Here is a 15,929-nt window from a genome sequence, read left to right as displayed (position 1 = left end):
TATTTCATGCTAAACTTCTCATTTCCACCTATAAATATGCAACATGATTGATATGAAAATCAGACAAAAACATAGGAGATTTAGGAATCTAATGCCATTCATCAATTCTTGTCTTCATAAGTACTTATGGTTTTAAGTCTGGGAATCCCTGAATATATTAATTTGTAATTGGCTTAAAACATATGTATCCTCCATGGTGAGCAAATTACAAAAAAAAACCCAAAAACATCTGTATAATTGTCACCCATAATCAATAATGTGAATAAGATATGATGATAACAGGATTAATAGTTAATATGCACCATTTTTCTCTTTCTTTTTGTAGTACTAAGATAACCTGAAAAGAATTAAGATCTCACTTTTTTTCCTATTTTAAATACTATTTTATCATTATTATATGATTATTTTATTTTTATGTTAGACATGAGTATTCTATTCTATTTTTTCTTTTGTTTTATTTTTTCTTTTATTAACACAGTTTCTTTTTCTCAGTCTTTCCACAAACTATCGTTGTAAACAGCTTTAAAACACAGCTCTTAGATGGGTTAAACACTGAATTCAAACAAATCACCAAATTGTAGAAGAACAGGTTGGAAGGGACTGGAAGTGATCATCTGGTCCAGCCTTTCTTGGCAAAAGCACAGTCTAGACAAGATGGCCCAGCACCCAGTCCAGAAGAATCTTAAAAGTGTCCAATGTCAGGTAATCCACCATTTGCCTGGGGAGATTATTCCAATGCTACTAGTTCTGCTATACATGAAGACTTCAGGCAGGAAGACAAGAGTATGTTGAAAGACAAGAAAAGTGTAAGGTCATAACAAAAGTGCCCAGACCTGAAAACCCAATTCATGCTATTGTAGAACACCCCAATGCTCTGCCAGGCTATAAGGGAAATCCTGAAAATGGTGAATGTCAGTGTTTTGCCATTATCTGTTTCATCATAGCTGAGGTATGATGTGGCCTTGGGTACATCTATCTGCAATGCACTCTTAAATCTGGGCAACCTTAATTTAAGTTATTTTTATATATATATATACACAGATACACACACACACACACACACACACACATATATATATATATATAAATTCAGACTTTTGGAGCTGTAAAAATTCCTAAAAAGTCTCACATTTAGTTTATGGATAATGATAAGAATTTTTAGTTGCTATGGTTCTATTAAATTATGTGCCATATATTTCTAATCCCTTTGATGAATAAGAGAGGCTGAGTCTTTGAGGTTTTCCATGCAAATTTCTGTTCCCTAATTTGATTTACAAGGTTAAAGTGATTACAGAGGCAAGGAAGTTGGTTCTTTGTTGTTCTTTGGGAAAAGGAGGCATCAGCTAACTGTGTGCATCATATATACAGTGAGAATAAGAAGCCTCAAGTATACAAAGAGTGCTTAAAAACACTGGCTTTCAGTGGTGTTTTTGTGCTGTTTGTATATGAAGCTCCAAGACAGATTCAAAGCCATGGTTCTAGTCTTCTCATTTATCCTAGACAACTAAGAATTCTGTCCTCAACAGTGGGACTGGATGAGATACCAAGAATTCAGATTTATGAAGAGCTTTCAGAATTTTAAATTTCCTTTCCATTACAAATGATTCATTTGGGTGCAGGAAATGAAACTAGACAGGTTTAACTCAAAAGAGAGCTAATAGCTTCTATTTACACCTTTCAGATGCAAATTCAAGTCACTGCTCAAAGAGAAGGGTCTGGATTCTGTAGTTAAAAAGTCTGAAGTACTTTCATGAATAAACTGTTGCATTTCAGTACTGCAAAAGGCAGAACTTTGGAAGCATCCTCTGGAGATGGTCTAGTCTACCCCACCTGCCCAAGCTACAGGATATTACTCAGGGCACTTTGTCCAGTTGGGTTCTGAATATCTCTATAGATGGAGACTCCACATCATCTCTGGGCAACTTATTGTAGTGTTCAATCACCCTTACTATAAAGTGGGGGGTTTTTGTGCATGTGTTTTCTTCTTCTCACATTTAAATGGAATTTATTTTATTTCACTTCATGTGCTATGTCTCTTGTCTTGTTGCTGGGTGTCAGTTGAAAAAATCTGAGTCTTTCTTCATTATGTTCCCTCATCAGGTACTTAGATGCATTGATCAGGTCCTCCCTGAGCCTCCTTCTCTTTTTCAGGTTGAACAGTCCTAGTCCTGTCAACCTCTTCTTTAACCGTCAGAAAGGCTGTGGGCAGTTTGCTTTTAGTTATGACATGTCCCTCAGAAGAACCTTAAAGCATTGTAATTAATCTAGAGGACATTGGGTAGTGGGTGATAGTTATTGAGTGAGCCTGGGTTGCTGAAAAATGAGATCCCACTTCTAATAGGCAGTGAAAAAGGAATACTTAGCCAGGAAATGCAAGACAGGCAAAATAAACAGCTGACGCTACAGTTTTTTCAGATCAAGAATGCCTAATACCATGCAAACACCATGTGCTGGGATGTAACACACTAGTTTGTTTCTAATTAGGGGCAACATATCAGGACAGAGACATCTTATATTTGTACATGAGACACTGACAATGCAATACAGGCATATGGTCCTAAGCACTACAACATCAACATTGAAGTCTTAATAATGTCTTTGTTCCAATTACATGTGTTTGGTAAATTCGTACTAGAAACCACTTCAGTCAGTCTGCTCACAACAGCTATCAGACATCAAGTGTTTTGGCAATGTTTTATTGATATAAGGCTCAGACTCTAGCATGCCTCTCAGATAGTGCTTTGATATGATTATACTTCCGCGGTAACTATAAAAAACAGTTCTTTCATCAAACATGTTAACTATACATTCTTTTATTTTTGCAACGATAAATTAAGCAGTTGAAATTCTCAGATTAGTTTCAATACGTGGTTTGACCTGCATAAAAATAAATGATTTGCATGTATTTTTGTGCATTAAGTTCAACTAATGAAGACAAATGTATTAATTTGTTTTAGTTACAGAGTCATTGAAGCTCAGCACTAACATGCATGTATAAATGATGAATATTACAGTTCAAATTATATGAAGGATTACAGATTAAGGCCAAGAAAGCAGAAAAAAAGAAAAGGCCTCCTGTGTTGGTACATGGTTTCCTATCTATTCCTATAGAAACAAATCTGTTGATATGTGTCATCTTCAAGGACCGGTAAAAATGCTCTATTACATAATTTATATGGTCTGAAGATAATAAGTAGCATAAAGAGAACTAAGATGTCTTAACAATAAAATTGAAAGATTGCTTAGAAATTTCCTATTTTTCTTTTTTGGTAGTGCTTTAGTCTGAAATCAGTCTTTCATCAGCTGATGGTCCAAGTACCCTCACATCCTTCTTAAATTGTGGAGGCCAGAACTTGTTATCATTATGATACTCATCAGTATCATAATCCTACTCCTTTCAGAATATACAGCTGCAAGATAACCATACTATACATTCTCATTATATCAAAGATAAAGAATAGACTGTCCCCTACTTTCGTGGTGGCTATGATGTCTGACTATGGACAACTGTATGTTCAATTCTGAGATACGTTTTTATGTTCTTTGTGGAAAATTGAAGGTTTTCTATTCAAACTTCAATCTCTGTTAAACTGGGCTTCATTTTACACACAGATATAGGTAGTACCTAGAGCAAGAAAAAATTCTAGCACCACTGATTTCCAAATGTGTAATAAAGTATTTTATTTCTTTAGTAGCAAACAATCAGGGCATTTCTTTAAAACATTAATTAGGATGTAGTGCATACTCTAAGTATAGAAACTGGTCAACAAAAAAGTTAATTCAGACATCACTGTGGAATTCAAGGCTTCAGTTTTTTGAAAGATGATAGGCAAAACATAGGAAACAACATCCTACTGATCTCTAGGCTGATGAAATGTTATTCTTACACTCACAAGGAGTTTGATCCAGTTGTATCTACTTTTTATTTTACAGGCTAGCTTCAAAAGTAAACTACTTTTTAGATGATTACAAAACTAGGCTGCAAATCTCTGGAATGATAAAGGCAACAAGGGAAAAGGTCTGAATGAATTCTATGAGGAGAGTTGAGACTATTTAAAGATCGCCTTTAGAATACTTTTTCTTATTTATTTATTTATTTATTTATTTATTCATGTTTTTAATACATTAAGTTTTGGTCTTTGAAATTGTACACATCTCCAAAAATCTTTTGTTCTTAAGTAATTTATATTCCCCACTGTGTCTTCATTTAATTTTTTTTATATTTGGAAACATGCAATTATATAAAAACAGCAGGTAACAAAATCTTTTGTAAAATATTTACACTAAGAACATGGTTAGCTCAGTTAAAAAAATTCAATATTATAAAATAAAAACTTTTACTTTGAATATTTTTCTAGGTCATACCCTAGAGACAGAATAAGTAATATAAATCAGCTGAACCTATACAATGTTACTGGATAGAAAATGATAATTAAGTGTTATACATTTGCTGATTATTTGTTTAAATTCTGTTTCAATCCAGCAGCCTATTACTGGGGTAGGAAGAACACTATTGTATTGCATTTATTAATGGCTTAGATAAATATAAATAATTCATGAAGTCATATTTCTAGAGAAGATATGAAATAGCAGATCATAAATTATTGCCTGAAACACTTTTTTCTTCAGTGAGATCTTTAATTTAAGTGAGTGGAGTGTGAAATACTCTTTCTAGATTCCATGTCTGATGAAATTATATGAATAATACTGTCTTCAAAATGTGCTTACTCTGACCAACATTTTAATTACATGCTATACAGTTGATTGAATTTAAATAAAACAAATAAGAATTAAAAAAAAAAAAGAAAAAATAGTAAAACAAATCTCACTCTTGGCTCTGATTTTCTAAAACTAAATTATTTGAATGTCTAAGCAAAAAAAAAATGTTAAGATGAACTATGTTGTGCAAAAGTATATAATCAAATTTCTATGTGCAAGTGAACTGCACATCACATTTGTTAACCAAATAGACTTTTAGGAAGTCATATGTCAGTGGGAAAAATTTTGAGAATCTTGAAGAACAATGTACACTGAAAAAAAAAATCTCTAAGAGAAAAAAATGTTTGTAAACAAAGATTACAGTCCTGTTTAACATCTTTATTGATGATTTAGATGAGGAGATTGAGACCATCACCAGCAAATTTGCTGATGACACCAAGTTGGGAGGGAGTGTCAACCTGCTGGAAGGCAGGAGGGCTCTGCAGAGGGATCTGGATAGACTGGAAAAATGGGCTGATTCCAGTGGGATGAAGTTCAATAAGGCCAAGTGCCGGGTGCTGCACTTTGGTCACAACAACCCCCTGCAGTGCTACAGGCTGGGCGCAGAGTGGCTGGAGAGCAGTCAGATAGAAAGGGACCTGGGGGTACTAATTGACAGGAAGCTCAACATGAGCAATCAGCGTGCCCAGGTGGCCAAGAAGGCCAATGGTATCCTGTCCTGTATCAAAAATAGTGTGGTCAGCAGGACAAGGGAAGTGATCCTTCCCCTGTACTCTGCATTGGTGAGGCCACACCTGGAGTACTGTGTTCAGTTCTGGGCCCTTCAGTTCAGGAAAGACATTGAAGTGCTGAAGCGGGTCCAGGGAAGAGCAACAAGACTGGTGAAGGGACTTGAACATAAGACCTATGGGGAGAGGCTGAGGGAGCTGGAGTTGTTTAGTCTGGAGAAGAGGAGGCTTAGAGGTGACCTCATCACTCTCTATAACTACCTGAAGGGAAGTTATAGCCAGGTGGGGACTGGTCTCTTCTCCCAGGCAGTCAGCAATAGAATAAGGGGGCATGGGCTTACACTCTGCCAGGGGAAATTTAGGCTGGATATTAGAAAGAAATTCTTTACAGAGAGAGTGATCAGGCATTGGAACAGCCTGCCCAGGGAGGTGGTGGACTCGCTGTCCCTGGAGGTTTTTAAAGTGAGGTTGGACACGGCACTTAGTGCCATGATCTAGTAAACAGACTAGAGTTGGACCAAGGGTTGAACTCGATGATCTCTGACGTCTTTTCCAACCCAGTCGATTCTGTCATTCTTTGATTCTGTGATTATTTTTGATGTCCCATTTGGATTTACAGAGAAGATAATTTCACTAGAAATGGCACCTCTGAATCAATTAGAACATGAGGGCCTTGAAGTTTTGTTTCATCTTTTGAACCTAAGTGATTATAATGATAGCTGGGCATACAGCCAATGCACTTCTGCTGGAAGGCTACTTATTTTATTCATATATTTTTCTTTTTGACATGAAAGATATAATTTGTTTCCAACATTTTTCAGGGCTTCTTGATAGTCTATCAGTATGGAAAGAGTCTATCAGTATGAAAAGATCAGGGATACAAACAGTGATTTGCTGTAGTAAGAAAAGTTATAGTTCGATCACAGAAATGGGAAAGTAAGTAAAAAACTAGTAAAACTGTCATGTAAGAGATTCAGCTTACTATGTTTTGCAACCGAGATATTATTAATACTAATAACACAATTTATTTTCTTGTAATAACTGCACTGGAAGAAAGGATAAAAAAATGTGTATTTCACCTTTTTCTCAAACTGTTTTTACCTCATAGTTATCAGATATTATAGGAATTTCACTCCTATATAGCTAAAGCCCCTTCTTAATCTAATTCTGCAACTTTTCACAGCCTATCAGAGAGAAACAGTAGGAAAATGACTAGTTCTCATTTCTTATATGCACCATATCTCTCAAACATGACTTTCTATTTTGTATTTCTTAAGAGTTAGAAGAAACATATCCAAATTTTCAGGATTACTTACACCTACCTATTTCATTTTTAAAATGTCAAAGGCATTACTTTGCAAGTATCTCCACACATATAGAGTCTGTACGGCACAGTAAAGATAGTCCTGAGCTGCTACATAAGAAAGGTGCATGCTCAGCAGATCTCATATGGAGTGGGTTTGACATATACACTTGTACTCTGGGTTCAACATAGAAGCAAATGCCAATTCAGTAGAGAATCTGCCCAAGCCAGACTGAAACTAGCCTGCTGTCTAAGATGCTGAAGAGAAACAGGACTTTGGAAGAGAAATAAGAACTTGAAACCACCCCAGAGAGAAGATGATTTACTTTTTGCCAAGAGACTATTTCAAAGCTGCAAAAGCTGCAAAGCTGCAAAAAGTGGAAAATAGCTTTTAGAGCTAAATTTCTAAGCTTTCATGTTCACTTCACATTAACGATGATGTTAATAAATACTTATTATGGAAAATAGCATTTGTCACATAATATCTCTGTGTTTTACAGTACAATGACCATAGGAAAGTCGTATTAATTGTGTTTCAGTAGGGTATGAAATGTATATTGCTGGATAGACTAGGTTTTCTTCCAAAAAAAGGTTACAATTTATGTTTGAATAGAATATCATAAACATGTGGAATTATCATAAATATTTAGAAATACTTTGCAATGGTAAATTTATCCCAACTGAGGTTTATTCAAGAACAAATACAATTTAAACACCTTTATCATGCATGATGAAGAAATGGGACATTTAGAACTGCCAGAGCTAATAAATAACACTTTAGAAGATCTATCATTAAAAGCTGAACTTATTCTACATACCCAAAGAGTCTGTTCTCTTTACCCTCATCCTACTTCTTTCACATACTTTCCATGTCTTCTCTCTCTCTTTCTTCCATCCCTCCTTCCCTCTTTCCCTGCCTTTCTCTTTTCCTTCCTTGTATATCAGCCTTGAATGATGAGGTGTATGCCCACACAAAGACAAGTTCTAACCACTGAAAGAAATATATATGTATTTCTAATCGATAAATGCACGATGTATATTCATGTATTTACTATTAGAAATAAACTACACAGCATACTTCAAGCTTTATGAATATTAGCAAAAGTTTTCCTGTCTACCAAATTCATTGCTGAAGAGCACACAACTGGCAAAACAGTGCCTCCTAATAGGACATGCCAGAATGAAACCAATAAAAAAAACCTGGCATACGGAGCTTCAAACTGGAAGAAAAAAAAATGCTCTAGCAAAGCAAGTGTTACACTCATGGTTACAAGGCTATAAGCAAAGCTGCAAAAATGGAAAATAGAACAAAATGAACACAACCTAAGTTACATTAGGTTCTCTCTTATCTGCTCCAACGTGCCAGTTGCTGTCAAAGGTCTCATCCCAGGTCTGTTCTTCCGTTCTCTTTCCATTATAAATGAGGTTTTTCTAGCCTAGCACAAGAAGTGGCTTGCTGAAAATTATTCCAAGTATATAAAAGATTGTTACCTGAATTTCTAAATATGTATCAAAAGAATTATCCATTGTATGTATGACTTACTGAATTCATTGTCTCTAGTTTATTTTTCAGTGCTGTGGGTGTCATATTAAATAAAGCTAACTTTCTTTCTCTGGATTTAAAACTTTCACATTGTGAGCAGAGAGCTTTTACTGAAGTACTCTAAGCTGGTGCTATATTTGGGTGGTTGCATTTTCCAAGTGATTATCCTATCATAAACTACTTTAATAGCATATTTCTTTGTTAGCAAAGCTTTTAGCTCTTTTGCTTGTAGCTACTTAGACACAAATTATGTTCTCACTAACTATTTTTCTATTAGCTTTCAAAAGGAACAAGATATATTGCACCCAATTCCTTTGATGCTATTCTTCCAAAGTATCCATATCCATTCTACTGTATGCAATATAAGACCTGTAACAACTGTGTTCTACCAATTTAATCTTATTTGCAAACACTTTGGCATCTTCAAGCCACTGTTCCAAGAGATAAAATGAATACTTTTGTAAAAGTAGGGAGATGACATCCATATCTTTTAGATACTATGCCTCTATTGCTCAGACAAGGAGCATATAATCTTGAGTGCCACCATGCAGCAGGTACAGGGCAAGCAAGCTATTAGGCCCAGTCAGCATGGGTTTACAAAAGGCAAGTCCTTCTTGACTAACCTGATTTCCTTCTGTGACAAGGTGACCCACCTAATGGGTGAGGGAAAATCTTTGTATGTTGAGTACCTAGACTTTAGCAAAGCCTTTGATACTGTTTCCCACAGCATTCTCCTGGAGAAACTGGCTGCTCATGGCTTGGACAGCTATACACTTCACTGGATAAACTGGCTTGATGTCCAGGCTCAAAGAGTTGTAGTGAATGGAGTCAAATCCAGTTGGTGGCCAGTCACAAGCGGTGATCCCCAGGGCTCGGTATTTGGGTCATTCTGTTTAATCTCTTTATCACAGATTTGGAGAAGGGGATCAAGTGCAACCTCAATAAGTTTGTAGATGACACTAATTGGGTGAGAGTACTGATCTACTTCATGGTAAGAAGCATCTGCAGAGGGATCTGGACCAGCAGGATCGATGGGCTGAGGCCAGCTGAATGAGGTTGAATAAGACCAAGTGCTGTGTCCTGCACTTGGGTCAAAACAAATCCATGTAATGCTACAGTCTTGGGGACAAGGAGCTAGAAAGCTGCCTGGCAGAAAAGGCCCTGTGTCTGTTGGTTGATAGCCAGCTTAATATGAGCCAGTAGTGTGTCAACATGGCCAAGAAGGCCAACAGCATCCAGGCTTGTATCAGAAACAATGTGGCCAGCAGGACTAGGGAAGCGACTGTTCCCCTGTACTCGATGCTGGTGAGGCCACAGCTTCAATACTGTGTTTGATTTTGGGCCCCTCACTACAAGAAAGAAATTGAGGTGCTGGGAAGAGTTCAGACAAGGACAACAAAGCTGGTGAAGGTTCCAGAGCACAAGTCTTATGAGGAGCAGCTGAGGAAACTTTGGTTGTTTTGTCCAGAGACTGAGGGGAGACCTTATCATTCTCTACAACTACCTGAAAGGAGGTTGTAGCAAGTTGTCTATCCATCTCTTCTCTCAAGTATCAAGTGACAGGATGAGTGGAAATGGCCTCAAGTTGCACCAGATGAGGATTAGACTGGATTTTAAGAAAAATTTCTTCGTGGAAATCATTGTCAAACATTGGAACAGGCTGCCTGGGAAAGTGGCTAAGTTACCATCTATGAAGGTGTGGTTCTTAGCGACATGGTTTAGTGGCAGACTTGGCAATGGTAGGTAACGGTTGGACTTGATGTTAAAGGTCTTTTCTGTCCTAAATGATTCTGTGATTCTATTCTATAAATAATGTGCTTTGTACAATTCAAAGTTAGTGAAGAAATAGTGCATTCATAGTGCCTGTTCTCCCCAGATAAGGTAGGTGACAAAGCTGAAAAGAAAGTTTACTTTCTTCTCTTTACATCCGATATTTTTCTTCTAAACTTTAACTCTAGAAGTCTGTTTCCAGCTTTATCACTGCTTATCATCTGTTTTCTCTGGTGTTTATGCTTCTTCTCTGATTTACACATGATCAAAATAATTTGTGAAATAGCCTGGTCTGATTCCTATCACTTGGCACTTCCACGGGCACTTAGATTTCTGGGGCATGTTACAGGTGCTTCACATGTTTATATGCTGCTTATTCAAGGTTTTTAAACTATCTCTAAGATTCAATTTTCCCCATTCTAAACCTGAATGGAAGGTGGCTTTCACCCTCTAAGTAATAATATTCTTATGGACATGGTTTGGTGCTAGATTTAGGTTATGGTTGGACTCGATCTTGAGGGTCTCTTCCAACTCAAATGATTCTGAGATTCTATGACAAAAGGCTTATCTATTAGAAATACAAGATGCGAAAAAGAGCAGCAGGACTGAAGTCCAGTCCTTTCTGGCACTTACACTTCTACCGAATATATTTAGCAATATAAGAAGTCAAAACAGAACAGGGTGAAAAAATTGGTAGTTGGATTAAAACTAGATTCTTAACAAGTAACTTTTCAAAGACAGAATGTACAGAACCATAATTCCTCCAGATGTCTATTTCATAGTGAATTACTGAAAACATGAACATTTTAAAGATGTTAAAATTTTAAAGATTGTAAAGATTTTAAAGTTCCAGTAAATATTTACCATACATAAGGAAATCTATATTTTGTAATAGTACATACATCTTTAACCAAGATATTAAAAGAAAGTTTACTTTTTTACCTTCCTAACCATGTGCTTGATTTAAAGTACTACACACAACTTTCCCTGTACAAAGGTATATTATATGCTATTAACACAGGTTAAGAATCAGTCCAAATGTAAAGACTATTTGAGAAAAACATATTCATATCAATCACAAAATGATAAATTCTTCTTAAAAATAAAGTTAAAATAAATGTTGGCCTTGCAAAGAAGTCAGTAGAACAATCTTACAATATTAAGTAGGATCGTTGTGCAGTACTGACAGAGTCTTTGTGTCACACCATTTTCTATTTTCATGTATTCTGAAATATAAAGCCAGATCCTCAGGTCTTGCCCTTCAAAAATCACTGCAGTCAATGGAAAGTCAGAAACTCAGTGCTTTCTGAATCCCATCCTGTTGATTCTAGCAGCCAAACTAATGCCAGTAGTTGAATTCTAATTCTGCATCTAAAGTTTCATACCTAGTCAAGAACACCTGACCTGGAAAACATATACAGGATTAGAATTCCTCTGCAAAACCATATACCACAAGGTTAATTCAGTATTTCTTATGCCTGTGGATTATACATGGCATGTTGTGTAATCTTTCCTCCTCTTTCAAAAATGTCAGTGATTAGTTCTCTCAGTATAGAAGTATTATCACCATTTGCTAATGCAAGCCTTATACTACTAGTACCTCATTCTCCAAAGAGAGAGATCAAAATTTTAAAACCATTTTTTTTTATAAAATAGGATCCTGTGAAAAGTACTCTTTCTTGAACATATGGGAAACACCATGTAGGAGAAAAATATCATACGCAAATGTCCATTTTTTTAATAAAGTAACTTTTTTAACTTTTTTTTTTTTTTTTTCTGTTTAGAGAATTCAATAAATCCATAAATATTGATAAGATGTAATATTTTCCCCAGGTGGTAAAAAGAGAATGAGAAGAAAAGTTAGCAATGTAAAGAAATCAACAGTGTATTGGAGCTTTTATATGCTACTGCAGTAACTACGATTAATGAATAGAGAACAAACAGTTGACATATCACCTACCCATGGGAGTTCCAACGCCGTAACCTTTTGAGTCTATCAGGCCTCCAATTTGTGTTAGGTTACAGTTCCGCTGTGTGACAAACTCGATGGTTGTCGACTCCATTAAAAATGCATAATCAGAGGTAAGCACGCGCTGGATACCTTCTTCGTTACTTTTGACAAGTACTGACTGCCTCCTGCTACTCATGAAGGCCCACATCTTGTCGTAAGTGGAGATTTTTGATTTCTAGAAGAAAAATATTAGATGCAACATGAATAATATGCTTATAAGAGTGAAAGCAATTTCTTAGTTTCCACATTGCTCTCTTATTGTATGTTACTACATGTCAGGTTTTAGCAAGGCATTCTTCTAAGGATGCCTGCACCTTTAATCTCACCTGTACCTCTCAACTTGTCTGTGTAAAACAGCTGGACAGATTCTCAAGAAAATGCTTAACATTTGTTAGTTATCTGGGTTTTATTGTTTATATGTTTTTATGTAGGATGAAGACCTATAAGTATTTGAAGTCAGTGGAAAACTTTTAAGTACTTCACTGTAGCCAAGTTCATCAACAATGTTGGTGAGTGTTACAGGAGAATTTGGGGATTCTGGCATTTGAAATTTTCATTCTTATTTGAGTAACTCAGCTACTCCCAAACAATTCTGAAAACCTAACTCACAGCACCACAACCTGAAGTAGTCAAAGCACTTAGAGCTGGCAGCATATGGAGAAAATAGTTGTGATGGAGAGGGCAACAAGTTAATTAATGGGACACCGCAAAAATACTTGGAGAATACTAGCTTGTCATTCAGAAACTGACTACTAAATATCCTAAAAATGAGTATGTGTTTACTGCTTTGATATTTTCCCAGAATGTAAATAACTGTTGTGGTAAGAAGAGAGAGACAGTAGTTTAGGCAACTATAGAGGAGTTGTTTCCTTTCTTTCACCTCAGCTTCTTTAAAAAAACATACTACCTTCTCTTATCTCTGTAAAACACAATGTTTAAGAGATCATAACCACTGGATAAATTGAAGGTATTAGAACACTAAACATTTCATATTATATTTTCTTCATTTGTTTAATAATGTTTTAAACTCAAGATGTGTCAGAAAATTTTCAATAATGTTAAATCTTACCTAGTAAATAAAATGTAGAAATATAGCATGAGAACTTGTATAATCAGACTTATAAAATCTTTAACATAACTCTGCCGTCAGCTCTGGTCGAGATACTAAACAAAGATTGACACTACAAACCTTTCTGAAGTTCAGCTGATTGGCAGCCATAAATTCTGCCCCAGAGGAGAATTAGCAGTGTATGTGGAAAAAAAAGAGCATTTATCTAGAAAAAAAAGATTACTTCATCCTCCTGCTGAGATACAATGCAAAAGTTATTTCTCTCTGCCTGAGGACTTAGCAAATCAAGCATTTGAACTAACTCTAGTGTCAGTGCTAACTGAAGACTTTTAGGACTCTCCATGAACACATTGTTACTGTACTGAACATAGTCTGAGGCTGATTGCAAAAGATTTTAGTAACAATGGAAGAGGAAATCATTTTTGTTCAAATATTCTGTTAACTCATAGAATAGAGAAGACCAAATGGATATGGTCTATCCTCATCGAATTTGTTCTGAAAATCAAATAATTCTTGAAAGCATTTAATATTGCACTGTAGTATAGCATACTGTAAGCAGTGCACATCAGCTCTGTAGGAATCTACATTATTATGTAATACAGAAAGGATTGAAAATGAATATTTTTTACAACTTTTGTAAAATTTTACCAAGAACTTATATTTAATTCTTTTAACATACAGTCTTTACCGCAGTACACACATGAAAAAAAACAATAACAACAACAACAACAAAAGAACCAAATCACACAGTTTATCCACTATATAATAATACAAGGGATATAAAAACACGTTAGCAAAAGGAATGATTGCTCTCTATGGAAGTGTTGGAGCATGTGAAAAAATACAATATCCTCTAACAGATAGAATGTTTATATTATGATGGCTAATTTAATCAGCTAGGATGAAGCTGTAGATATTATTGAAAAACAAAGAACTAAGTCACTAACAAATTCAGAGAAAACTTGGGTGTAGGATACCTCGCTTGCTGGAATTATTAAAACAAACAAATAAAGAAATGAGTGTTTACACATGACTAGTGAGACTACAGAAGATAACACAAAACCTAGAATATCAGTCCACATGGCTTGCTAGTGTGAAAATAACAAGGGTGATCAAAAGTGCACAGTGATCTCTCAGCTTTCTCACATAAGCAGAATACTACAATGTCTTTGCACTGCTTTCTTCATTTCAGAATTGAAACGATGCTAGGGAAAACAGCGCATGTACTTGTGACTCTTAAATTTTAACTAGCTTTTAGAAATTCTTACCAAAAAAAAAAAAAGAGAGTATAGTAAAGGTTATGGGACTTGTTTTACAACAGAGAATGCTTTATCTGAAAATAAAAACAAAACAAAAATAAAACAAACAAACAATTTTTATTCAGGAAAATGCAACCACAAATGGTTTTCCTCTGTGTTTAGCAAGCTACTCAGCAGATACATGACTAACATCAAGAAACCAGAACAAACAAAAGTGTAAGGAGCCCATTTGACATTGAACTAAAGAGAATGACTCTGCAATATGTACATATTTCTTTTTGTGGTTATGACTGTGTCGTTCATACTAATAGAAGCAGCTACTGCAATTTGCATGATGTTTCCATCTTCTTTCACTGCATGCAAATCAAGCTGGTTAATCAACTTATTCCATGCAGTTCATTAACTGTATTATTTTATCTGTGTTAGTTCACAATATTGTTCCATCTAACTGGAAGTCACTGTCTGGAAATCCAACCTAACTTGAAATCAACCAGAAATTATATTTGTATAACTTGTGGTGACATGATTTATCATGCTGCTATTACCTCAGTAATGCCAAAGACAATGCAGAGTAGTAAGAAAGCTGCTTGTGCTTTACAACATTTGAATTTCACTGGAATAAAAAAAAAGAGAACTAACAGAAGGATAGAAATGAAAAGGTTAAGCAAATCAAGAAACTCATTTACCTGGTACATAAAATAGTGGTTCTTGCAGAGATATTCAGAAAATACTGTCGGTGACATACTCAGTACTCATAAATAAAAGATGATTGGAAGATAACTATGCATGTCAGGGATCACAAAAGGAAGCATGACATAGTCTAATACTACATACAAATGTGAGGTTGGAAACAGAAAGAATGTGTTAATTGTGCTAGTAAAGTGTTAATTCTCTATCTTGAAACACTGTCAAGGAAAGACAAATATCTGAGCAGTGAGATTCTGGACCACAAGCTTGGAAAAATATCAGGGTGCTGAATGAATGCCAGTATAAACGAGGTCCAAAGGCCACAGAAGCAGACCTCATGATACAACACAAGACTGGAAAAATGCACAGCAGAAATGTGCCAGGCAATTTCTGACATTTTTCTACAAAGGAAAAGTTACAGATCCATTAATGGAGATTTTTGCTTCAATTATAGCATCCAGCTTCTTTCCTGGCTTATGAAAGCATTTGGGTATGGCTTTGCCTTCACTCATGCAATATTTAAACTCAAAAGAGGCTGTAGTAACAAAAGAAAGGTCAAAGGTAGTTAAATTTTGAGGAAAAAAGAAGTCAGAAACCCAGTTCTTATGTATTTTATAAAAGCACTCTGCACTACATAAGAATTAAACCATTACGATCTTTATGTCAAAACCTTCCTGACAGATTTCCAATCCTACTGCACTGTTTTCCATTTATGACACTGCCTATAAGAGCTATGTGACTTGTTTTCCTAAGCATTGCAAAGTGGTCATAAGCCACTTTTCTTAAAGTTGCTCATAGATTTTTTTAAGGTCAAAGGAACAATTATTCACATTTTTTCTG

The 15,929-nt window shown here is 35.5% G+C and overlaps 1 protein-coding gene across 1 annotated transcript in view; it reads right to left on the bottom strand.

Annotated features, from left to right (window-relative positions):
• Window positions 1–15,929, bottom strand: part of GRIK2 (glutamate ionotropic receptor kainate type subunit 2) — a gene marked incomplete at both ends in the record, with an annotated part of 381,844 nt that overhangs the window by 20,439 nt on the left and 345,476 nt on the right. Inside the window, one exon of the mRNA XM_080340953.1 lies at window positions 12,024–12,249. Within this exon, the coding sequence (XP_080197079.1) occupies window positions 12,024–12,249 (226 nt within the window). The remainder of the gene's footprint in view (window positions 1–12,023; window positions 12,250–15,929) is intronic.

The sequence above is a fragment of the Nesoenas mayeri genome (genome assembly GCF_963082525.1).
Source record: "Nesoenas mayeri genome assembly, chromosome: 3".
Classification (NCBI taxonomy): Eukaryota; Metazoa; Chordata; class Aves; order Columbiformes; family Columbidae; genus Nesoenas; species Nesoenas mayeri.
This window is presented reverse-complemented; position numbering and strand designations above follow the sequence as displayed.